This window comes from Colletotrichum fioriniae, assembly GCF_027942845.1.
Source record: "Colletotrichum fioriniae strain IMI 355084 chromosome Unknown scaffold_16, whole genome shotgun sequence".
Taxonomy (NCBI): Eukaryota; Fungi; Ascomycota; class Sordariomycetes; order Glomerellales; family Glomerellaceae; genus Colletotrichum; species Colletotrichum fioriniae.
In genome coordinates this window covers 1,014,666-1,039,484 of record NW_027076852.1, presented here as the reverse complement: position 1 = coordinate 1,039,484, position 24,819 = coordinate 1,014,666, and the positions used below count along the sequence as shown (strand labels likewise).

The following is a 24,819-nucleotide window of genomic DNA, read 5'->3' as shown; positions in this document are numbered from 1 at the left end:
TGTACAGCGAGGAGACGTCACAGCACTTGATGAGAGTGAGCGGAATAAGTACAGGTATATGACCACAATCCTACAATGTTTCAGTACTGTGCACCACCCCGCTCCAGGGCGGAAGTTCACTCATCTCAGTTCCACAACGCATCAAGGATTGAATAATTGAGCGGGAAACCATTGAAGTCTGGAGAAATCTATATCTTTGAAGGCAGGCACCTCGCCATGTTCTTCACTGGCAAGCAATTGTACATAGATGCCATCGTGATGTGGGGTTTGGTGACCCCCGGTCTTATTAACGTGAGCCCCAGTTGAGAAGCAAGAGAGCGGATAAGTCTTCGGGTTATCCTAGACCGAGGATAAACATGTGCCTTTTAAATCACAAAACCGGCTAAATTCTGATCCCAAATGAGTCACAATTTCCCTCAATGCATGGTTGACCACGATTACTCATTACTTGAGGACCTTGCACTTGGCCTAGCAGTGTGATGATATATCATAGAAGTGTTTGCAAGGTTTGAGACCACCCGAAGAGGAGCCGATAACCTATGAAAGTGACTTGGTATGATTTACAGCATAGAGATGGTACTACTCGTCAAACATGAGAATGACCTTGCCTTTGTTGAAGTACTCGAATATCAGTAAGCCCTGGTTAAACACATCTTTCAGTCGCGTATGGTCAATCAACTGTAGTGAACAGCCATCGGACAATCAAAACAACTATTCCGGCAGAAACAATATCAGGTTTGGTCAACTGGGCTGCCAGTAAGACAATTTCAGCCAAGACATAAGGCTGAATCAGCCAAGGCGCCATTCAAGAGCACATCATGCTTGTCTGCACATAAACAGCACCATGTGGCTTCCGGGTTTAAGAAGGGAAGGTGAGCCGCAGGATCGATCATCTATCAGTAAACGTCTACGGATACTCCCGTTCATGTAGCAAAGAGGGGTAAAACATCCCAGCATCCGCCGGCTATTACTCTAGGGGCCTTTGTTCGGTGATCTACGTCAGCCAATGCCGGCGGGATGGTCATGCAGCATGCAAGTCATGGCCCTGTATACTACCTCTCAATGGCATACCGGGTTTCAAACAGCGTTGATCGAATGGAACGATTCAAGGTGCATTTGTGTGGCTTAGGTGTCGTCCCGGTGCCTTGGAGCCGGAATACTGCCCCCTTGAAATGTCAAAAGCTTAGCCTTCAATATCATTAGTACAGATCATGTTCAATGCCGCAAAGGATATTAAGCTGCTCAAGAATTTTTTCCCAAGTACGTGGGATAGATCCAAGAGGAGGTAACGGTGAGATTGAGCTGAGATATAGACTCAACTCAGACCTTGTTAAAACTTGTTTGTTTAACTGAGCTTGGCTTGAATCAGCGAATCTTTCTGGTTCATTTCAAAATTTGTTTGGCCCTATCCCGCGATGAGTTTCTTGAAGGAAAATCCACCATCAAAGGTATTTGAGCATTCTCATCAGAAAAACGAAATAATCAACAGACAAATATTTGAGAGGCTACTTCGTCTTGCCGGAAGCTTTGCAGGTATAGAGTCTCACTTGAATATGCCTGTCTGGTTATCAGAGCTCCCGTCGGGGGTTGTGGTATGGGTGGAAGCCAACAGGGCTCCCAGCCTCCCGAGTCCCGCGGTTAATCAAGGATTCTCATCCGGACGGCAAACCCAAGTGGAACCAGGAGAGTGAGAATTTGGAGAAGAGGTGATGGCGGGGCGAAAGACCCATCTGTCTAGTTCATGGAGTAGATCCTTGCTTCGAGACAACCGTCCGGTTTTCGTGCTCGGTCACAATCCGAACCCAAGACGCGGGGCGGTGTGGAGGGCGTGGAGGGCCGAGGGAAGGCCGACTCCGGAATCTTCCCCCAGGTATCCGTATTTTAGTCAAGAAAAAGTGCGGGATCTGGGAAAACGCGGGGATTGGCCGGGCGAGGAGTGGGAATCGCGAGATTGGTTTTCATTTTGTCGGAAGTAAAATATGGTCGGAGTTAAAGCTGACGTGGAATAAGTTGGCCATACGATACTTGGCAAAGTTGAACTTTTCTCTTCTCCACTTGCTCCTGGAGTTTTTTCTTCCTGTGGTTTGGGGAATTACTCCAATTCTGCCCCCTTTGCAGCTTGGGGCGTTGACTACTCCATGGCTCAAATGCTCAAGTCGCTAGAGCGGGCTTCACGTTCAATTTAAACACTAGACTGGATTTACAATAGCGGACAAGATAGTTATGTGTTCAGTGGTAGGTTTACTTGATTCGCTTTATGCGTTTCAATTCATTATGGCATTAATCCATTCTATCGACATAAGTCTTGCCACATCCCGTGATTGACACGAGCCTCAAAAGGCATGGCAAGATTGTGATTTTAATGTACATTACGCTCCTTTGGGTATCAAACCGCATGTCATGAACTTCACATGATAACTCACAGCGCTTAAACAAGGTATCTGAAGCCCTTGCCCAACCTGTGCGAAGCCTCAGCCTCCTCAGCGTTGGTGCTGTTGGCGGTATCGGCCGCCTCGCTCTGCTCAAGCTCCTTGTTCAACTTGTCAAGAATAACCTTAAAGATGTAGCAACCGACAATGGTGATACCGAACATGGCGGTAACGATGCCGTAGCTCTTGCGGAACCCGTTCTCCTTAAGGTTCCAGACGTACGATCCGGCGACGTTGCCAAGCTGGGAGAAGGCGTTGATCATGGCGATGGCAACGGCACGCTTGGCGGGGGGACGCGGGAACGAGGAAGAGATCCAGGAGTAGAAGACGATGAAGCCGGCGTAGGAGCTAGCCTGGAGAAAGAGAGCGACGTAGCGCGCGGCGACGTTGAGGGTCGACATGGAGATGACGAAACCAACCAGACCAACGCAGATGGGGCCGACAATGTGCCAGAAGCGCTCCTGGGTGCGATCGGCGTGCCAGGCGTTGATCAGAGAGATGATGCAGGAGAAGGCCCAGGGAGGAGAGCTCATGAGCAGGGTAGGGACGTAGCCGAAGCCCAAGGTCTGGGTGAGGGTAGGGAAGAAGGCGTTGAAGGAAAGACCGACGACGTAGGCGGTGAAGGTCAGCATCATGATGTAGATCTTGACGTCCTTGACAGCCATGATGAGACCGTCGAGAGGGCCCATGTCGTCCGAGTCGGCGTCAGCCTCACCGACATCCTCAGTCATGCGCAGCTGAGCGACGTAGAGCTCCTCCTCGGTGAAGCCACGAGAGTTAGTGGGCAAGTCGGGAAGGATGAAGGCGGCGGAGATGGCGACACCCATAGTGACGGCACCCTCGATCCAGAAGAGCCAGCGCCAGGCAGCGTGTCCGAGGACGCCCTGCATGTTGGAGAGGACACCGGCGCCGATGAGGGCGGAGAAGGCGTTGGAGATGAGGTTACCGCAGAAGAGGATGGCGTTGCGGGTGGTGAGCTCGCGGCGGGTGTACCACTTTGACAGAATCATGAGGGCACCGGGCAGGAAGGCGGCCTCGATGAAGCCCAGGCAGAAACGGGTGGCGACCATGCCTCCAAAGTTTGTGGTGACGCCGGAGAGGGTTGAGATCATGCCCCAGATCAACATGGCGGCGGCGATGTACCAGGACGGGCGGGAGATCTTGTTGATGACCATGTTGGAGGGAATCTGCATGAGAATGTAGCCGACGTACAGAATACTCAGGCAGGTGGCGTATTCGTTGTTGTCCAGCTGCAGGTCATCTTGCAGGCCGCGGAGCCGGGCAGCGGCGATGTTGTTTCTGTCGAGGTAGTCTGAGGGTATGCCACGTTAGTTCACTAATCCGCGATCAAGTGAGACGAGATCTTGCCGAGTGAAACATACTCATGATGTAGATGAGCACGAACAGAGAGCATCGCATGTCAAGCTTCCGCTTCATGCTCTTCTCGACTGCCGCGCGACGCTCAGGGCTCATAGCCCGGGGCGCGTTGGGATCGGTGTAGTTGTTCTCGACATTATCGACGTCGGCGCCCTTGAAGTCGGCGCCTGGGGTGATCTTGTCGTTCTGTGTCGAGTCCATCTTTGCGACTGTCCTGTCGGATCTCTACACAACTAGGGGAGAGTGTGTTGAAGAGGGAGACCTGGAGGGAGGATAGGAGACGGGAGGAAGGAATCGAGAGGTCGTCTGGATTGACTCGAATTTAACGCGGGGAGGAGGACGATGGGAAAGCTATAAGTTATAAAGCGGTGGCAGGCTTCGGGCAAGTCCCGATCGTCGCGGGGAAACACTTAACCAGCGCCCCTCAACAACATTTTTATGTGGGGTGAAACCAGCTTCACCCATCACAGCAAGAACCATACGCGCGTGAGAGGTAAGAATTTTGGAAAATGGGCCGGGATCTGGTACGAGTCCCCAGTCCCCCAATTCGGTTGCAGTCCAGAATCTCGGCCCAGAGTCGCGGCATGCGGCTGCTTGGAACGAACGCGAAAGCTGCTGCATTGGACATGGAGCTTCTTCGGCCGCACCAGGATGACGTTGGGAGGGATAAGTCAATCCATAGGGAAATGCAGGTCGGGGTTAACGGCGGAGTGAGTGACTTGGACTCTTGGAGTGGTTGAGATTGACAACTCGAAAACCTCGAATAGAGACAGCGCGCGCGTTACACGGAGCTCGTTCTCGCCTCCGTTCGCGGGGAACGTCACCTTGCATCCCGGGGGGGATGAACCCGTCGAACCAGCTTCCAATTGCCCCCGTTGCCCCCAAAAGCCCGGGATTTGACGGTCAGCTGGAGTTCTGGAGGGCCCCGAAGTGGAATCTTTGGGATAATAGCGCTCCCCCAACTTTTTCTTGCCCGTACTCCAGTCCCCAGCTTCACCCCGAGGGGAATCCCACAGTTTCTGCTCTTGGCTCTTGGCTTTAGTTGCAAGTGGGAGAAGACCAAAAGTCGCGCGACTTTGGGGGTCAAATGTCTTTGATTCAAGGTAGGACCGAGGTTTCCACCGGATGGTCCCGCTAGCTGGCCGCCAATTCGCGACAAGTGCCGGTTGAGATCCATCGCCTTGCGTCTGGCTGGCGTTGGAAAAGACTCAAGCGTGTCAAGCATCTTTCTCCGCGCGTGGTGGGACGGGGATTGGGGGATGAGGAGAGATACAAAGTGGGCAGCGTGGGGAAAGGTCCGAATGGAATCGTCCAATGAAGTCCTCACCGACTGAGCAAGACCTGTCTAATTACGGTCAAGATTGTCGGCGCTCTACTCCTCTTCCGGGATGTGTGGCCGGCAAGGATTGCGTTCGACCAACGACGGGGCGCGGAGTCTTGCGGAGTTTAAACGATAGTGACGTGAGCGAGCCCGTTTCGAAATGTTCGAAATCTCCTGCCTTTTCCGAGGTTTGCTGCCCAGATGCCGTCAAGACTTCGACGCCCAGGCAAAACACCAGGGTGGAAGATGAAGAAACCAAGCAACTACTAGCTCACGTGGTCGCAAATCTTATCTGCATTCCTGAGGATGACGTTTCAGTGCCATTTCCTCTGACACCACAAAACGTGGTTCCCGACCGAGGACTTGGTTGAGATCTTCGTCGCAACGTTGAAGTCTGGTCTGGGCGCCTGGGGTAGCATAAGTATTCCCCATGCACGTCAAAAGAAGATGTCGCCCAGAGTCTTGGGAGGGTGGCGCTTCGCCAAGATTGAAGTTTTCCCCCTTTCCCCAGTATATCCGTAAAGAATGTATTGAAAGACGTTCGCTGAGCTTGGCGTCCTTGGCCCGAACGCGAGCCCATCACGAGATTGTCTCCTCGATTATAAATCTTTTCCGCTTCTCCGAACAAGAAGTATCCGTAGATGCTTGGGTAGGCCTGCTTGATGCTGCAAGTTGCCTCATTGCATCGCCCCCCTTCTTACTGTTTCTGGTGCTCGCTCAGTATCTGGTTGGTGGCTTGAAACCCCGCATCAGCTAAGAGCCTAAGACCGGGAACCTTGATTTAACGCGCCGAGCACAATGTCTCTGGTCCGGCCAGAACCCCGTGTAGCATCTGGCGTATTCCTCGTGCGATGCAAAATATCCGTTGCATCCGTTCACCAATAGTAACCTGTAAAGGAGCCGTACCTTGACTTTCATGAGGCATCAGACTTAGCCCTCGAAGATAGAATATCTCTATGAGTTGCATTGAGATACAAATTACGTGCCATCTGAGTTGATGAAGATCTATCTTTGAGAGTATAGATAGTCTGTCTAAGATGGAGAGACTGGCTCAACATCTGAAGGGCACACCCAAGGCCCTGACCAATAGGTACTGGGGGCTGGGATTTGAGTCTCGGTCTACCTAGTAAAGTCCATCCGCTCATCGACGCTCCGGAAAGACTCAAATTTAAGCCCGTTCGTTTCGATGGGTCCAACGCTCAAGGCTGCATCAGAAAGGCTGTATTTGCCTTCCCCAGCTTCTCCCAAGAGCTGCCATTCTTGTTGGGCTTGCCGATCTCGCAGCGTGCCTGAGATACTCGAGCTGATGATGCCTGCTTCCGGTGCCACCGATACAAGAGCTATGCCTTCGACGTTGATCCTGGGGCCAAGCTTAATGAAGACTTTCCTCTGAGATTCGGGCGTTCCTGCTTTCGTGGTTCCGGTAGCGGCTAGACTAAGTAGTCATCTCAGTGTCACCCGGGCAGCCCCCGAATCATGAAGCTCGTCTTCCGTAATTCAGTGCCTCTCGGTTCAAGATATCGTTGCGCCCGAATCCCCACTCATAAGCAACCTCTCAGCCGCAGCCTCATCATCCTCGTCAGAATCATCATCGTCATCGTCCCCGCCCATCAAGTCGATGACCAGAATAGAACCCGAGCTGAGCGTATCTAACTGGAAGCCAGCCTGCAAGACCTCGGGAGCATCGAAAATGCAGCCAGCAACATCAAGACTGATATCAGCGTCCTTGAGTGCCAAGCAGACGAGGCGGAAGTGCTCGTGGTGCTGATCCGTAGCATCGTCCCCATCTTTCTTGCCGTCGAAGATCAATACAATATTGCGGTGGCTGAAGCAGAAGGTGTCGTTGACCTCGGGTCTAGCGACGTCTCTGAGAGCGGCCTTGAGCTTTGAGGGTTCGGTCTGGGCATTGGCTGTGAGTCGTGTAAAGATACTGCCGTTGAGGAGGGCTTTTGCTGTGCTGGATTTGGATGGCGAGAAGATTGTGACATTTGGCGGTAGCGCTGGTGCAGCAGGTGCTGAGAGGGAAGTCTTTGGGTCCATGGTTGATTATGAGGTTATTCTTGTGCAAAACTTTACGTGCTGCAAGATAATTCTTGTCCGTGTTATAGGGTGTTATCCGTTGGCCTGTCTTAGAAACGATGCAGGACTGCAAAGTTTTCAGGGATGACTAATTTGAAAGGCGGAGAAGGAGTGGGGTCACCGGTGCCGAACGATCCCGGAGGCGGTCCGATGTGGGTTTGGGAAGACCGGTGAGGTAGGCACGGCCGCAAGTGTATAGTTCTTGGTCCTAAGGTAAGTGCATCCCACGGATAAACGAGGCTGATAAGGCATTGATTTTCCAGAGGACTTAAACCCTGCGATTATTGTGAAGTGCTCTCGTCGCCGGAGACTTCTTCGAACTCGGCTGTTATTACCTTCTTGGTAAGCAATCAACAGAGATCACCGTTGTTTTCCCTGATTGAGTTCTACTTACTAAAACGACGAGGCCAAAAGCTCGCCACGAAATATTCCAGTGACGTCCCACAAGAGGAGCAGCAATCGAATAAATCAATGTTGAAAACCGCCAAGCAGCATTTTCAAATCTCTCAGGGAACTAATCTATGTTTTCTGATTAGTTGCTTGGGCCCTCCTTCTCACCATCTGCCATAAACCTCATTTGAACATGAAAATGGCAAGAGGACTATCTCACTGAGCAACCTAGCGTGCAGTGATCGACAGAGTGATGCAAGAAGAATCCTAAGTAGTCTGGGGTTTGTCGATCAGATTGATTGCGATGTGCATGATTGGACTGCGCCGTGCCGCGTGAACTTGGGCCTTATGAACTTCCCACCACTACCGCCCGACAAGCGATTACCCCGCGTCATTCTAAATGGTGCAAGCTAATTTGAGCCATCCTCATGGCAAGGCATGGCTTGAGGTGGCCATCCTTGGTTGGGAAAGCGATCAGGCGTGACGACGTTCGGTGACTTGATCTTCAGTCAGTGAAGATCCAGGACCAGGCAAAATATTTATTAGGGGAAGCGATATTCATTATAAACCACTCGGGGGATCTGAGATGACGTGGATGTTGTCGTACCTTTTTGCCTGTTCCATGACATGAACAGTGGCAGTACTCACCGACTCGGAAACTCCCTGGTCTTCGAGGACTATATAAAAACTCCAGATCTCACGGTTGCATAACGTTGGACATCATGTTTAGTAAACTCCCCTAAGCTCGAAAATAACACAAACCTTCGACTTTAATATCGTCAACCGACTTAACCTTGAATCGAAGAACCCATTGCTAAGGATAATGGCACACAAGTTCGTCTTACCCAACCAGTGAAAATTACCCAGCAAGTACCATTAATAGGACTTACTCTAACCTCAACATGTCACAGCTCAAACAAGCGCTTTTCCTTCTCTCTTTCTCCTGCTTCCAAAGCAACGAAGAGAGTCATGGCTCAGCGCTCAGATAACCGCCGTTCTTTTGACTCACAGGCAAGCTCATCAACACTTGGCGACATGCCTGTCGTTGAAGTCGAAAGCTACCTGACGGCACCGGCTGTCCGGTGGTCAACCGCAAATCGGATATGATTTCTCCTTTCCTTGATTCATCATGTAAGAATAGTGGGTGGACTGTGGCGAGAGCTGCAGGTACAGTGGCTTGCCGACGTGTTCGATACCCATGACGGAAGGACCACAGTCGAGGAAGGACATGAACAATGATACTGAGAATTGACAAATTATTGAATTATTAGACTAAAGATTGCGCGTCATACCCGCTTCATGATGTGTTGAAAGTAATTGTCTCTAATCCCACTTGGAACAGTCTTGGTATCATTGACTTCTAGGTCGTTTGGTCACCGTACCAAAACTGTTCATCGTAAGTATGTACTTCTAAAGTTATATGCCAACATGGTCCGCAATGAGAGTGACGATGTCACTCGCAGAAGCATCTGGACTGATGCAACCCAGGATATGCTGATCTGGTCTGACCAGAATTGCACCTCCCTCAGAGAATCCACCCTTCGTATCGTACATTTCCCGGTGGCTGTCAAAAGCGAACTTGAAATCGACGTCCGCAACCCAAAGCGTAAGGCGGGAACTTAATATTTTCCCCAGGGCCTCTTTGCAGTCCTCCACCCGTTGGCTCCAAGCCTCTCGACTCGGTGCGATAAGAGCGAATGTCCCTGCATTCGCTAGGTCAAGCGTGGAATAGCGTCGAGCATCGATTTGCTCACTTGACAGCTCCTTCACATACGACGTGTCGATGGGTTGATGCGAAGTCTCACATTTTTCGTTCGGCTCTGTGAACTTGATCCAAGCATGTGGCAACCTGGCGCCAGCCTGGAACTTTGGCGTAAAGTCCGACGCATTCGTTGGTGGCTTCGTGTCGCCGTACACATACCCAATGTGAATCTCAAGCTGAAGTAGACTGTGTTAATACATGGATCAAGTACCCAATTTGATGGCGATGCACTCACATTATCAAAATGTTCACGTTGTCCCTCGACCTTCTCGGCTATCAAGTCCTGCTTGGCCGGGTCGTGGATGGCCTCATACATCCGTTTCCGGGCCTCGTCGAGGTCTTCAACATCGGCCGTCCCAATGGCCTTGAGGAAGGAAAAGATGGACTTCCCGTTCTTGACACTCTGCGCTGCCGCAATGACGGCAATGGGTCGTCTATCAGTCTCATAAGTGTCGAGAATGCGTGGGTTCGCCCAACCCTGGTGTACGGCAGCGACCTTGTAAGCAAGGTTGTGCGCGTCTGCCAGACCAGAATTGAGACCCAGGCCACCGGTTGGAGGGAATGAATGTGCAGCATCGCCGACTCTGTCATGATGAAGATTAGTGCATTGTCATCGTGCAGGGAAACTTGGAGTTGACACGTACAAGAACACATTTCCACGACGGTATTCCTTCGCCACCTTGCGGCTCAGCACCCACGGTCTAAAGCTCATAATCTGAATCGGTATATCTTGTCCTATCGCGGCCGACACTGTGGCATGTGCGAGTTCTTCCGTCCATGTTTCCACAGGATGTCTTTTCGACTAGTCCGAATAATTTCGGTGAGCAAAGAGGCCTTTGGAGTAACAAGAATGCTCCGACTTACATCAAAATTGCTAATCAAAACCTGGTTTCCATCTAGGTCGTATGCGATGATAAAACCAGAGCATGCAGGGTCGGCGATCCAGTGCAGCATGCCTACGCCATTCTTTACAATTGGTCGGAGATTCGCATTGAAGTGTATCGTCATCATTGTCTCGTCTGAGTCCCCTTTGTGAGCCCAATTGAATGACAAAAAATACAGAGGAGAACTTACATCCATCTTCTCCCTCAGTCTCAATCCCCAAAAATTGACGAACTTGGCTTTTTGCTCCATCACAGCCAATAACGTGCCTGGAGGTGACCATCCAACGACGTTTCGTGAGACGTTCTTCAACGACGGTCGTCACCTTGTCGCCTCGCTGTACTGCAGTCAGTATCTCGCTTTTGGAGCTCCTAGATCATCTGGTCAACACACCTGCTCACACGAAACGAAACCAACACCCTTGCGAATCTCTATATTCGGATCATTTTCTAGATGTTTTGCGACGAACTCCTCAAAATCAGGTTGCGGGATATTGTGGATCATCTTCAGTGACAGGCATGTTAGTGATTGACTTTAAGTGCGATGAACGAGGAGCACACAACTTCTTTCATACCTCAGGTGTACTCTCTAGAACACCGGGATCCATCCGCTCGTACGGAAGGACTCCAATCTTCTCGCCAGTGAGATTCGTCAAGAAGTTGACCCAGTAGGCATCATCACGAGGCGACCCTAACTGACGTATCGCTCTCGTGTCAAGTCCATATTGTCTACATATCTCAAGGGTTCTTGGACTCAGTGCATGGGCTTTAGGTGCAGCCAGCCTTTCAGGATACTTCTCAATGAGAAGCGATTTCACTGTAAGCTGTTAGCGTTCTACCCCATCAAATTGAGAGAGCCCACAGCAGCACAGGCCTACGTAACATTGCTTACCACCATGTTTAGACAACATATATGCTGTGAACAGACCAGTCGGACCACCACCTGCGATGAGAACAGGTACCTCGACTGAAACATCTCCTACTTGAACATTGTCTGGTTTCAAATTACAAGATGAGAAGTCAACCTTGTAGGCGCCCTCTGGGCGTGATGGCTGGGCGATTTCAAGCATCATTCCCGCCGGCCAAACTGTTTGTTATAGAAGACAGAACTATCTTTGCTGAAAGAATGGGGAAAGACGACAATAAGGTCATCTTTATTGCGGAAGAACGCCGATGGGATATGCTGGGAGGCTTCATCCCGAGGCGCGATGCTTTCCGACGGACAGCCTCCTATTCGCTGGAAGCGTGGGTTCCGAACGAGTCATTCCGATTCGTCTAATTTTCTGGGGTAAACGTCTGAGCGACGTCGACGTTCATGACGCTTTGTGATCCTCTCACTACTTAGAAACTTTGGCCGAAGCTTCCTTGTCTCACAAACACCCCTCAAAGGCGAACCCCCTGCATGGCACGCCCCAGATGATCGTTCCGCTCAGCCCGTTGTACTAGTGAGCTGTAGCCTCATAGCCCCGAAGCCCCGCTCATGGTTCGCGTCTCTCTTTTGTACTTTCCTCTTTCAACGTTTACCAAAAGTTCCAAAATCTCCGCGCTTTTGCGATCTTATCAGAATGGAGACGGAGATCCCCACTGCAGCCATTAGATCCTCGGACAACCCGAACTCTGGTAATAATCTCAAGAGGAAGCGAAGACCTCGTGCGCCGATAGCCTGTGGTACATGTCGAGCTCGTAAAGTCAAGGTCGGTGCAGCTTAAAGATGCCTTCAGCGAACAGACATATTAACCAAATCCCCTTCAGTGTGATGGTAGTTCGCCATGCTCCAACTGTGTTCGTGAGTGTGTTGTTTCTCTTAGGATGTATGCTGTTGATGGCTGACATGGTCTCCGCAAAGGACACGAATTCTCGTGCTCGTACAAAGAAGGACCGGAAGACTTGTATGTGATGTGAACATGATGAGTTTTGATTGGAACTAACTCATCCCACAGACCGAGTAAGAGGTCATCCTCATACGATCCCACCGGCCGCCTGCAACAACGGTTGCAGCCTCAACCTCAGCTGATTCCTCAGCCACAGCCATCATTGCCTGAGCATCTTCATCCATCACCAGTCAGCCTAGATGAACCAATCAAGCACGAGAACCCAATCCAGCTGAACCCGCAAGAGCCAAGCCGCATGGAAAGAGGCTCATCAACATCTTCAGAACAAGAAGTAGACGGCCTTGGCCAGGTCAACGAGCATACCGAGGGTGCCGAGTTTTACGGACCCACGGGGACATTTTACTTTCTCGCCCGGCTTCGCTCTCGGGCGAACACACAGAAACAACCGGAAGTCGGCACGCACCGGAAGCAGAGCTCCATCGTAAATCTCCTGCATAGTTCAGACTACTCGACGCCCCCGGACTCTCGAATCCTCGGTCAGAACCAGTTCGCAAAGGCAAGTCCGCAGAGCAATGGCGGCAGAAGGGAGTCGTATCAGCAAGGCGTTGTTGCCGATGTCGTCCTTAGCGCGGTGGATGCCGCGTTTGCGACGGAGCTTGAGCGGGAATGTGTTCGCCTGTACTTCCAAAACCTGCACAACATCCACCCAATCCTCGAACAGATGACCTTTCTCAAGAGATGTGAGGAAGAAATATGGTCCAGAGTTTCAAGGCCAGACATAATCATCTCTGCGCAAATGCGTCGGGAGGCAAGGTTTCTGGCACTGTACAATGTTGTCATTGCTATCGGGGCCATTACTGCGGGAGAGACATCCTTACTCATGGAAGACCACACCAAAGAGTTCTTGGACCGCACTGGACAAACCAGCGACGAAGAAGCACTCTACCCACCCATACGTCTGGCGAGAAGGTTTTTCGAAAGGTCGAGGCTTCACCTTGAAGACATTTGCGAGTCGAGTTCGCTTGAAACTGCGCAAACACTATTCCTCATGGTCAGTTCCAGGCAGAATATTCAACGCGGAGGCTTTCAGAGCCAGATGGCTGACTTTTAAACTGCAGTCGGTATTCGGTCAAAATGCGTTGAAGCCTCATAGCTGTTACATGTACAGCGGCATGGCGATAAGAACTGCGTCGGCCATGGGTATCCCGACTAATACACGTTCCGAGACAAGCCCAGAAAGCTTGCTTTGGTGGTAGGCATTCACAAAGACACTCGTAGTTGTATGTGGTGCTAACGTGTCCAGGTCTCTTTACTCACACGAGATGTAGGTTACGCACCGTACTTAGTTTCGTTCGTTTGGAACGCTGACCAGCTAGCGAAATGTGCTTTTCTGCCGGGCGTCAATCTGGACTACGTGCTCCAAGCTCCTACTCAATACCCTTCCCGAAAACCTCGGTGAGTCTAAAACTGGGAACAAAGGTCGAATACATGTTGCTAATACCACAATGAAGCATTTCCCCAACTCGGCGTATTGTCTGATCAATCCCATGGTTGACTTGGCCAAGATTCTCATGTGGATGACGGACAACTTGGGTCTGCACAGTAGTCACACATCCTTCCAACGACTGTCGCAGACTGCGCTCAACCTGGACAGGGAGTTGGATGACTGGAAGTCTGGGCTGCCGAGACAGCTCAGATTTGACACATCATCATTGGAAGACAGCGAATTCGCCATGAAGCAAAAGACCGTTCTCAAGCTACGTATGCTTCGCCGGCCCATCATGCCAATTCACTAGCGTTACTAATATACGTGGGTAGGTTTCCTAAACGCAAGGATACTTCTTCATCGACAGTTCATCATTTCAAAGACGCAAGAAGCGGACCGTAACACGGTCTCGCGACATGTCACCTCGTGCGTCAAAGCTGCCACCGAGACTATCAAGTTTATGCACACAAGCTACCTACACCGACCTTATTTCAGGACGTGGTATGTTTTCACGCCGATTGGAGCTTTAACCTGAAGACAGCTAACTCGAGGAAGGTGGTACAACTGCATGTACCTGCTAGACGCCTGCATGGTCCTCCTACACGTCCTGATCTCAAACATATGCCCCTTCCCCGCCGAAGAGGTTATGGAAAATATCGAGCTGAGCCTCGACATCTTTAAAGCAATGAAGATGCTCGCAGTGGCTAGACGATGTGCCGACATTGTTAAAGAATTGCTCAACGTCGCAGCGAAAACACACTCAGTACAACAGCGCCAGACGAGCGTGGCCACGGAAGCCGAGCCCGCACTCAGGATGCATGATGATGTTAGCCAGTTGATGCAGACTTCTCCCGCATTTATGTCAGAGGGTATGAGCCTCCATTCTGGGGACACCGAGCTTGGAGACGCCATGATTCCTGGGGACTTTGATGCAAACTTGGTGGATCCGAATGTTGTCTGGAACTTCTTGAATTTTGAGCATTGGAATGCATGGTCTGACGCAGCCTTCAGATAAACGTTGTGACAACAGCATGAAATCAGGTATGATACAAGTAGCACCAAGTTTTAGTGTGTAGAGCAAGGCTCTACGAAAACACTCAGACAAGCAAAGAGCCCAACCAGTCCTCTAGTGGTATTAATCACGCCCAGTTTTCATTGAATCTAAATAAGCCTTTTGGCTGCATACACATAGTATGCATAAGATCGCCTTAGTGTTACGTTGGAGCATCCCTCAGCTTCCTGATTTGGGTGGGATTGGTGGAACAAGCAAGGCCGTCAGTGGGTGGGAGGTCAGCTAGGTGCTGCTTGAAGTCTTGGCAGACCTCGATTCAGCACGATGTCAGAGTTGAACTGATGGAGTTTGAGGGCATCTGCAGGTCTTGGCGGACAAATTAATAATGAATTTACCACGACTAGCATTCATCGAATAACGCCAGACATTGCCACCAGCTTCGACCTCGTAGCTACTCGACATGATTACACGTGATAGCTATCCTATCATGACATCAAAATTCCAGTAATTCGACAGATACCTCACGTGTATAAAACCGTACAAGTTCAAATTCCTAATTCTAACCAGCTCCCTCTCATGCTTTAATCCTCGGTCCAGAAGTATTTTCCAGCATGCGTTCTACCACTCTCTTTGGGCTTGTGCTCGCCATTGAACTTGCATCTGCCCAGTCTACCAAAACCACCTCGACGCGAACGACCTCAACAAGCACGATCAAATGGCAAGCTTCCGGAGGTGTATCTTGCCCACACCCGTCGGTCAACACGAAATGGCCCACAGCTACCGGAAGCACCTCGTTCCCCACTGCCTCCTTGATCCCAGCCAACGCCGTCTTTGATGGCAAAATGGCTCTCTTTGATCGCAAAGGTAGCTCTGGCGACTGCAAAGGCCAAGCCGAGCAAGACGAGGCTGCTGCCGTATTCATCTTGGAGAGCGGAGCGACGCTGAAAAACGCCATCATCGGCCCTGCTCAAGCTGAGGGCGTACATTGCCGCGGCCCCTGTACTATTGAGAACGTCTGGTGGGAAGATGTGTGTGAGGACGCGGCGACTTTCAAAGGCACTGGACCGAGATACGTCAAGGGCGGAGGGGCGAAAGAGGCCAGTGATAAGGTCTTTCAGCATAACGGTGAGTAATCAGAGCTGAGACGTCGTAACACTTGATTTGAGCACAAGAGTTCTAACATCGTTCACTCGTAGGTGAAGGATGGCTGCACATCGACGGCTTCTATGCCAACAAATTCGGCAAGTTCTACCGATCATGCGGCAATTGCAGCCAACAGTTCCAGAGACATGTCAACATCACCAATTTTGTTGGAATACAAGGAGTAGTCAGTAAGTCACATGAAATATTAGTCTCAAGCCAGGAGATGTGCGTGTTTGATCTTTGGAAATTCTTCCGTGCTGACGACTACTAGTGGGGGTAAATCAAAACTATGGCGATACTGCTACTCTTTCCAACTACTGTCTCGCAAAAATTGGAGTCATCTGCACACGCTACGAGGGTTGCGTCAAGCCGTGTGAAGCCGGGGAGATTGGCGAGGGAGCCCTGGCACCATATTGTGTCGTCAACGGCCAGGATTGGTCTTGATATTACCTCCAAATTCCAAGCATGTTGCTGTCATGGGCTTGATTGCTCTTTTGAGACAACTATACTATGTACTTGAATCAGGAGATAAAAACACTGAAACTGCACTTACGTCGTTCGTTGCTCTCTTGGAAAGGTTCGAACGAGGAGTTAAGTCCGGCACGGCGGAGAAGGGAGCGGGGCCGGCCGGAATGGGGCCGGCACTCAGCTTACCGTGCCCATGTGCCGCGATGATCTCGATCAACCCTCGTTGGCTTGCCAGTGTTTCCGTCTCTTCCGTCTCTTCAGTCCGATGGGTCTACCCCGCAGGACGTCACCGTGATCGCCTTCATGCAGCATAGGCGCCCCAAGGGGAGCAGCCGGATAACCCGAGAAAGATGCGTAACATCAAACTCTAACCTGCCTCTAGCCATTGATGTAAGTCGGATTCAAATCGGAAGTCACCGAATAGGTCCGGGACCTCTGCTATAATATCCTCTTATCCATCCAATCGTCACCTATAGAAATCCTTCTCCGACGCTTGGTGGTAAATTTCACACAATGATCATCTTCAACGACCAAAAACAGCCAGGGTATCCATTGGCGGCTCTTGAGATAGCACCGGCAATTTTACTGTTCTCTTGGTTTCTCTACCAGCGAGTTTTCTCGCCATTTGCCAGGGTTCCCGGACCTTACTGGGCCAGTCTTTCTAGAGTATGGCTTGCGTATCACTCATACACTGGCGATCTTCACATTGTGACGATGCGTCTGCATGAGGTCCATGGCAAGGTTGTACGCATTGCGCCAAGCGAAGTGTAAGCATCGCGGGCAGTAAAATATTCGAGATCCAGAGCTAACCTTTGGGGGTTTCTTTGCTAGGAGCATCTCAGATCTCACATCCATAAAGATAATTTACGGTAAGGGCTCGACACGTCATCGTCCTTGTGGAGGTTAACGTTGGATATGAGTACGTTTAGGCGCGGGGTCCAAGTTCCGCAAGTCCGACTTTTACAGCGTCTGGCAAGGGAGGCGCAAATTCGACATTTTTCCTGAACGAGATGATCGGATTCACTCGGCCCAGCGTCGTCTCATCAGTAGGCCATATGCAATGACATCCTTGAAAGAGCTCGAGCCATACGTGGACAACGCCATCCAGGTCTTTCTAGCGAAGCTGGGCGGTATGCTTGGGGGACAAGTGGATTTGGGAAACTGGGTTCAACTCTTTGCTTTTGGTGTGGTATTTTCCTCAAACTTTTCGACATACCAAGAAGTGGTTTACTAATGGTACATCACCGCAGATGTGATCGGAGAAGTCACATTCTCGAAGCGATTCGGTTTCATGGAGGTCGAATCTGACGATGGCTCCTTCGAACAAATCGAGACTGCGCTACGATCTGCCGCTTGGATCGGCCAAGTGCCATGGCTATACTGGATCTTTGACTACTTATCTCCCGTCATTGGAACGTGGATGGGTATAGCTTCTCGCCATGGAAGCCTGCGCAAATTTGCTGCACGCGAGGTCGCCGCCAGACAAGACCGGGGATCTGACCACCATGACATTCTGACAAAGCTACTCGCCGTTCACAAAGAGAAACCCGAAAAGTTTGATTACTCCGACTTGGTCTCCATGGCCAATTCAAACATCTTTGCTGGAAGCGACACAACCGCAATTTCGATTAGGTCAATCATCTATCATCTTTTAAAGAACCCCGGAGCGAAACGCCGACTCATTGAGGAAGTCGATGAGCACTGGAGACAAGGGAAGCTCAGCGATCCGGTTACTATTGCAGAATCTGAGAAGATGCCTTACCTGCAAGCGGCGATGTATGAAGGCTTGCGAGTGCACCCTGCGGTCGGCATGACTCTTCCTCGTGTAGTGCCCCAAGGTGGCTATGACATTGCTGGCTGCCACATGCCAGCCGGAGTAAGCATGGCCTCCATCTCCACACCTCGAGGTCATCCTGCACTTTGGAACCTGCCATTAACTTATATTTCTATTAGTCTGTCGTGGGAGTCAACCCTTGGGTTGTTCATCGTAGCAAGGAAGTGTATGGTCAAGATGTTTACGCGTTTCGGCCTGAGAGGTGGCTCATAGAGGACAATAGCGACATGCGTAAGTTTCCCTGGCTAGTCCTGTCTCCATTTTCTGACCAAACTCTTCATAGATCGTTTCTTCTTCGCCTTTGGATCCGGAGCTCGAGTGTGCCTTGGTCGAAGTAGGTGATCTCGCAAGTATTGAGTCCAAAAGTTCTGCTAACTCAATGGCGTAGATATCAGTTGGATGGAGATGGCCAAGGTCCGATCCCTGGACGTCCCTGATTGTGCCCGCTGCTAACGAGGTAACCATACAGCTTATCCCAACCCTCTTCCTGCACTTCGATCTCGAGCTTACTGACCCCGAGGCAATCTTGGAGGAAAAATGCTAGTAAGTACCGCATCATGAGTGATGTACCTAAATGGATTGCTGACCATTGCTCTAGCTGGTTTGTTTCCCAGAAAGGCTTGGATGTAAGGCTTCGACGAAGACAGCTGCCGGCCAGGAAGGAAACCAAAGTATAAACTTCGAATGCTTTTTAGTCGTAGCTGGCTCTAGACTGGAATGTATGTTCATGCCCTCATCAGGTCCGCTCTGGCATGATTGGGGCCTTTAAGGGACAAATGTAGGTCATCAATCTCATACTTAAGCAACTCAAGTTAGTTTTTCATGAATTAAATTTCAAAAACACAGACTCTCAAAGAATTTGTCTCTCGTGTAGTGATCTAATCTGCTTACTCTGGCCGTTTTGCTATCATGCCCTCATGTCCAAGTCTGTCCTCGTGTGAAATTTATCGCGTACATGGTTACTTTAAGTAGACAAATCCGCTCGAACTAGACCTTTGAAGTTGCGTGCTCCGTTTCCTCCACGTCAATAGGACCATCTTCCTTCCCATTCTCCGCAATCCGAACATTCGCTTCTTCACCATCAAAGATGACAGCAATCTCCTCCAACGCCTTGCCCTTAGTCTCCAAGAACCACCCATAAGCGATGCAAGCCTCCACAGCCAAGATAGCGACATAGACGATATAGAAGCGCCACCCAATGTTCTGAATGCCAATCGGGTTGACGTATTGGTTGACAAAGACAGCAGCCTTGGTCGAGAAGACGTACGTTGCCATGCCCTTGGCGCGAATGGAGTACGGCAGGACCTCCACAGAATAAGCGACCGGCAAGGGCGAGAAGGCGATGCAGTAGAAAATCTGGTAGATGAAAATGAGGGCCATGACGGCGATACCGGCGGAGCTGGCACTGGTCTCGGCGAAACGGGCTGAAGCGATGGTCCAGCCGATGAAGACCACGAGCATGCCACAAGTTGAGATGCGGAAGAGAGGTCGGCGTCCGATGCGTTCGACGAAGAATGCAGTGGTCAAGGCGAGACCGAAGTTCCAGATATTGAGTAGTCCATTGACCAGAGCTTGGGTGTTCTTGTTTGTGATGCCAACGGTATCCATGATTCTCGAGAGGTCTAGTCCGTGTCAGCTAATGTTCACATCCTACTCAAAAAAACATGGAAAACGTGGATCGTCTTCTACTTACAGTAAGCAATCAGCCCGTTACCAGACCACTGCGAGAAGAAACCCATGCCTATTGCCAGCGTTAGTTGGGCAATGGGACAAAGTCCTGACTGCTTGGACGATTTTCTTACAGATGACAAGAAACATGCGGTATCGGTTGCCTTTGGTCTTAACCATTGATGCCCAAGTAGTGCTTCCAAGTCCTTGACGACCATTAGAGAATGCTTTGATAATCCATGGGCTCTCCTGACTTACTCTTCTCATTGTCAATAGCGGCTCTGATCTCCTCAAACTCCAGTCTGACCAACTCCGTCTCCTCGCCTTCACCGTGGTATTGTTTCAAAGCCTCCATGGCCTCGTCCCCACGATCATGTGAAATAAGCCATCGCGGAGACTCGGGGACAAACCAGATGGCTGCGAGCTGTACCACACTGGGTGCCATCTGTAGAAGAGACGGGATTCGCCAAGACCAGGTGCTAGGGATATTTCGAGTACCAAAGGTGATCCATGCTGCCGCGATACTACCTACATACCAGCTGTCAAACCCACGTCGTTAGCTCCTGATGCTCGTCGTTCTCCAAATAGCTAATTTAGACAGTACATACCAAGTATTGCAAATGGCCGTGATGGTGACGCGGTCCTTCGGATGCGACAGCTCACTAACCAAGCTCGGAGCCGAAGTAGTTGCAAAAGAAAGCCCGAATCCGAGGATGAACCTGCTCACGACAAACATGGCAAACGCGGTACTCTCGCACTGCAAAATTGCACCAATAATCATGATACAGCTTCCCGTCGTGATACCCCATCGTCTTCCAAACTTATCAGCGACCCACGGAGCGATGGGCGTCGAGCAGATACTCCCCAGAGCCATGATAGCACTCATCAAGCCGAGAACCGCGCCGCGCGGGTTGTCAAAGAAGTCGTCAAAGTAGGATACGGTCTGAAGGGAGTTCATCATCGAGCCATCGTAGCCGCTCGTGGCGTACGACACGACGGCGGCGGGGAAGAGGAGAAAGTAGAGCTTTCGGCGGGCGGCGGATTTGTACCAGGTGGGAGACTCCTGGGCGAGTTGAGCGATGCGAGAGGGCTGGTAGCTCTCGCTCGCCGCTGCCGATCCGCCTTGCTGGCGAGCTCGTCGGGCTTGCTGGTCCTGCCTCGGAGCAGGAAGGCGTTGGCGGAGGAAGTTCATTGTGGCAATGGCGGGGAAGAACAGAGAAGTTGAGAATAGCTCAGCCGGGAGAAAGGAGGCAAGGTTGGCTCAGCAGTGGAGATGAACTTCTGAGTTGACAACGGGCCCAGATAGCTAGGATCTCGTGTGTTCTTATATGCGCGTAGCTAAAGTAGCCTGCCGAGGCGGAACGATGTCAATAACACTCCTGGAACGCTCTGGGACTCTACCGGATTCTGCTCGTTGAATTGGTGTCAAATACTCTGGTTAAGGGACGGCGGTACGAGGGCGGCATCTGAGTCTAGGAGAAGAAGCTTCCCGATCGAGCGATGTTACCATTGGCGCGGGAAGTTAGCACTTCACACCCACACACAACAATGATGGTAGAACCGTACGCCTGGGACGCAAAGGCTCTGCCTGCCGAGGAAGACCTGGGAACTATCGAGACAATGACAGGGGTTGGCAGGTTAAGTCGGATGATGGGATGCGGAGAAGACCCGGGGGTTGGGGTAAAAGGAAACTCAGTCCCCACATCCGGGGCATCACGAGATGAAGTTGTTTGGACGAGTCTCCATGGGGAAACGAACGATTAGAAGTTGCGGATGAAGTGAAGCTCGTCTGACTCGTCCGATTGTTTCCGTAGAATAATAGAGTGCAGCAAAACCGTGTAGACTAGTGAGAGCAACATAAGTTGTGTAGCGTCGGCCGACAATAGTGTGGAGTGCATATGAGATCCCTGATCCCTCTTTTCTACAAGATTGACGAATCATGAGTTCTCGGGGGAACTAAATGCACCCCCCGGTCGTGTCTAGACCCCGTCGGGGCATTCAAAACCTTCCCCCTAGCGTCCCGTGAGTCCTCCGGCTGCTGTCGTCCGTCGTCTAAGCTATGCGGGGCATCCAAATAAGTCCCCCGAGTTGGGAACGTGGGGTCGGGGAAGCGTCGAAGTCTGCCCCGAAGGTTCAACGCGGGGGACTTGCCGTCGCGCGTTGGGCTTCGGCGGCGCGTATGTACGAGTTCAGTTGACCGACCGGCGACGAGCTACTCAAAGACAATGATGGGACGTCATGGGGACTATCGTGTGGACCTCACGCGCAGACTCCGCAATGCGAGTGATGGATCCTACGAACCTCTGGCTTTGTACCATTGCGCACATGTGAATGGTCCTATTTAGGAGCTCGACTTGCCCCCCTGGAGTTGTTTGGTCTCTGTCCCTTGATTCCGCCATCCTCTCTCGTATTTGGCCCAATTTGACTGCAACAATGTCAAACGGAATCCTCAGAACGTCTGGCTCTAGCATCGTCGATGCTGAGGGCAAGCCCGTCCTTCTCCGCGGCGTAAGTGTCTACGACTTTACACCCAGCATGTGAGCGCCTGAGAATCGATTTCTGACCCGTATTTGAAACATAGACGGCCCTCGGTGGCTGGATGCTGATGGAGAACTTCATGAATGGCTTCCCCGGCCGTGAGCACCAGATCCGTGCTGCACTCCTGAGGGTGCTAGGCAAGGAGAAGTGCGATTTCTTCTTCGACAAGTTCCTCGAATACTTTTTCACCGAGAAAGACGCCGAATTCCTTGCATCAATTGGCTTCAACTGCATCCGTCTATCCTTCAACTATCACCACTTCGAAGATGACATGAACCCCTTCGTAATCAAAGAGGAAGGCTTCAAGCATCTTGATCGCGCAATTGAAATCGTAGGTTCCTCTAATGTTCCTCGGAGTCTTATTCCCGACTAATCTTTCTTCTTGTAGTGCGCCAAGTACAAAATCTACACGATTCTCGACCTCCACTCCGCTCCCGGCGGCCAAAACCAGGATTGGCACTCCGACAACCCGACCGGCTACGCCGCCTTCTGGGACCACAAGCATTTCCAAGATAGAGTCATCAACCTGTGGCAGGTTATTGCGAAGCGATACAAGGGAAATCCGTGGATCGCGGGATACAACCCCCTCAACGAACCCGCCGACGTCGAGTGGACTCGCCTGCTCGCCTTCTACGATCGCATCGTCCCCGCTATCCGCGATATTGATCCCGAACACATTCTCTGGCTTGAGGGCAACACATTTAGCATGGACTTCTCCGGCTTTACAAAGGTATTCGATAACTCTGTATACGCGGTACACGATTACTGTGGATTTGGCTTCCCGAACCGCATTGGTAGATACCAAGGTTTGGCGGATCAGGATGTCTACATCCGCCAAATGTACGACCGCAAGGTTGCTTTTATGAAGGAGCACAACGTGCCAATCTGGAATGGTATGGAAGACCTTTAATTTTATCAGACCAGCTACTAACAATCAGGTTACAGGCGAATTCGGTCCGATTTACGAACGAAAGGAGTACAACCCGGACTTCGAAGAGCACAACGAGGAACGATACAAGATGCTCGACAAACAAATGGCCATATATACCGACGAAGGCATTGGTAGGACAATTTGTGATGCGAGCTCTTGAGACATTTGCTAATAGCGTCATCCACAGCATGGAGTATCTGGGCCTACAAGGACGTCAACGTCATGGGCATGACCTATCTATCCCCCGACTCCGCCTGGCTGAAGCTCCTCGGCCCTATGATCCGTAAGAAGCGTGATCTCGCCGTCGACAGCTGGGCCTACGACGACGCACACCTCCAGCCCAACCTCTTCGGCCCCCTGCACAAGTGGTTTGAAGACAACGTCCCCGCACAATACAACAAGAAGTACCCGTGGCAGTGGCGCATGCATATGCACGTGTTCCGCGGCATCCGTGGCATCACCATGACAGAGTACATGATCCCCGAATGGGCCGATTACTTCAAGGACAAGACGTTTGAGGAGCTCGATGAGCTTGCTGCCAGCTGGAAGTACGAGAACTGTGTTCAGCGCGAGAGGCTAAATGAGTTGTTGAGCCTATATGCGCCAATGACGCCTGAGGACAAGAGGTTGGAGGGCAAGGTGATTCCTTCAGAGGTTGAGAAGGAGCAAGGAAAGCCTAAAGAGACGGTATCTGGTGTTGGCGTTTTTGAGCTGGCACCTGATGAGAAGAAGAAGCATCTTGCTCAGGCCACTGCAACTCCCATTGCTGTTACTTCATAACTTTGAGACTTTCATATACCTCGACATCATGACGAGGCTGTATGGATTGCATCCATTGGCGTTATTTGAGTATGATAGAATGATGACTACGGTTTCAACTTTTTTCAGTTCACTTGCAATATATCCTCCACCCGGTTTCTTAGGCTTCTTAAGCCACGAAAGATTGACCATAAGACCCCTAGCTTTGCTTGTTATTGATCAGATCTTACGGCTTTCCTAGACGAGGTTCTTGTCATGTGGGACCTAATTCTTTGTTAAGCCCGTCATGCGCCATCTGGGTTTCCCACAAACACACGTTCTCAAGGCAGTCTGTGATTGCTGGGTGAAATACAAGCAAGCCACAAGAATCCGTCCTCCAGCCCGAACATCACGGACAGACCTCCAGCAAGATCGCGGCGTCGCACGGCACTAGGACAGCCGGGGCGTAGCGGGGAAGTTCCCCACGCAATGCCCCCCCTGAAGTCACTTAAACCGTGGTCTTAACCAGTTAAATCCCGCCAAAATTCCCCTTTTCTCCAGTGGATTTTCCAGCTCCCTCTCCGCAAATCGCACAACTCACTTCCGTATCCTTGTGCTCCCGATGCCGATGGGCGGCCGATCATGGACGATTCCGCGCCGTCCTCCTCCTCCTTCTCCGCGGCCCATTACTTCCCGGCACGACGCCGTGTGTGGCAGGCATGCACAAACTGTCGGGCCCGTAAGACGCGATGCGACGCTGCCAAGCCAAAGTGCAGCCTCTGCGTGACGCAGAACGTGGAGTGCGTCTACCGCGACTCGAACCAGCCACGCATCGAGCAGAATACCAGGATCTTATTGGAGCGTATCCAGATGTTGGAAGATCGTCTGCTTTCTTCACCAGTGTTCTCTGGACAACAGCAACAGCAGAAC

The 24,819-nt window shown here is 51.1% G+C and overlaps 7 protein-coding genes across 7 annotated transcripts; 3 read left to right on the top strand and 4 right to left on the bottom strand.

The window, feature by feature from the left end:
• Positions 1-2,428: 2,428 nt before the first annotated feature.
• N0V96_011140 (uncharacterized protein) lies at positions 2,429-4,007 on the bottom strand (the record flags this gene model as incomplete). Its single annotated transcript, XM_053197243.1, has 2 exons — positions 2,429-3,741; positions 3,812-4,007. 2 exons carry the CDS (start codon positions 4,005-4,007, stop codon positions 2,429-2,431), a joined length of 1,509 nt encoding a protein of 502 aa, XP_053045334.1.
• Positions 4,008-6,246: 2,239 nt separating this feature from the next.
• Positions 6,247-7,167, bottom strand: N0V96_011139 (uncharacterized protein; the record flags this gene model as incomplete). The annotated part of the gene is made up of 2 exons (XM_053197242.2): positions 6,247-6,557; positions 6,669-7,167. 2 exons carry the CDS (start codon positions 7,165-7,167, stop codon positions 6,247-6,249), a joined length of 810 nt encoding a protein of 269 aa, XP_053045333.2.
• A 1,845-nt stretch (positions 7,168-9,012) lies between these two features.
• Positions 9,013-10,070, bottom strand: N0V96_011138 (uncharacterized protein; the record flags this gene model as incomplete). The annotated part of the gene is made up of 4 exons (XM_065759170.1): positions 9,013-9,065; positions 9,402-9,534; positions 9,594-9,942; positions 10,003-10,070. The coding sequence occupies 4 exons, from the start codon at positions 10,068-10,070 to the stop codon at positions 9,013-9,015; spliced, it is 603 nt and encodes a 200-aa protein (XP_065612268.1).
• A 2,296-nt stretch (positions 10,071-12,366) lies between these two features.
• On the top strand, positions 12,367-14,572 carry N0V96_011137 (uncharacterized protein; the record flags this gene model as incomplete). Its single annotated transcript, XM_053197240.2, has 4 exons — positions 12,367-12,811; positions 13,375-13,395; positions 13,551-13,832; positions 14,139-14,572. 4 exons carry the CDS (start codon positions 12,367-12,369, stop codon positions 14,570-14,572), a joined length of 1,182 nt encoding a protein of 393 aa, XP_053045331.2.
• An 839-nt stretch (positions 14,573-15,411) lies between these two features.
• On the top strand, positions 15,412-18,402 carry N0V96_011136 (uncharacterized protein; the record flags this gene model as incomplete). The annotated part of the gene is made up of 8 exons (XM_053197239.2): positions 15,412-15,694; positions 15,766-15,900; positions 16,563-16,570; positions 16,790-16,947; positions 17,012-17,049; positions 17,110-17,310; positions 17,431-18,056; positions 18,298-18,402. The coding sequence occupies 8 exons, from the start codon at positions 15,412-15,414 to the stop codon at positions 18,400-18,402; spliced, it is 1,554 nt and encodes a 517-aa protein (XP_053045330.2).
• Positions 18,403-19,001: 599 nt separating this feature from the next.
• N0V96_011135 (uncharacterized protein) lies at positions 19,002-20,874 on the bottom strand (the record flags this gene model as incomplete). The annotated part of the gene is made up of 5 exons (XM_065759169.1): positions 19,002-19,636; positions 19,708-19,755; positions 19,817-19,888; positions 19,941-20,161; positions 20,291-20,874. 5 exons carry the CDS (start codon positions 20,872-20,874, stop codon positions 19,002-19,004), a joined length of 1,560 nt encoding a protein of 519 aa, XP_065612267.1.
• Positions 20,875-22,115: 1,241 nt separating this feature from the next.
• N0V96_011134 (uncharacterized protein) lies at positions 22,116-23,931 on the top strand (the record flags this gene model as incomplete). The annotated part of the gene is made up of 5 exons (XM_053197237.2): positions 22,116-22,190; positions 22,264-22,551; positions 22,609-23,113; positions 23,166-23,282; positions 23,339-23,931. The coding sequence occupies 5 exons, from the start codon at positions 22,116-22,118 to the stop codon at positions 23,929-23,931; spliced, it is 1,578 nt and encodes a 525-aa protein (XP_053045328.1).
• Positions 23,932-24,819: the final 888 nt, after the last annotated feature.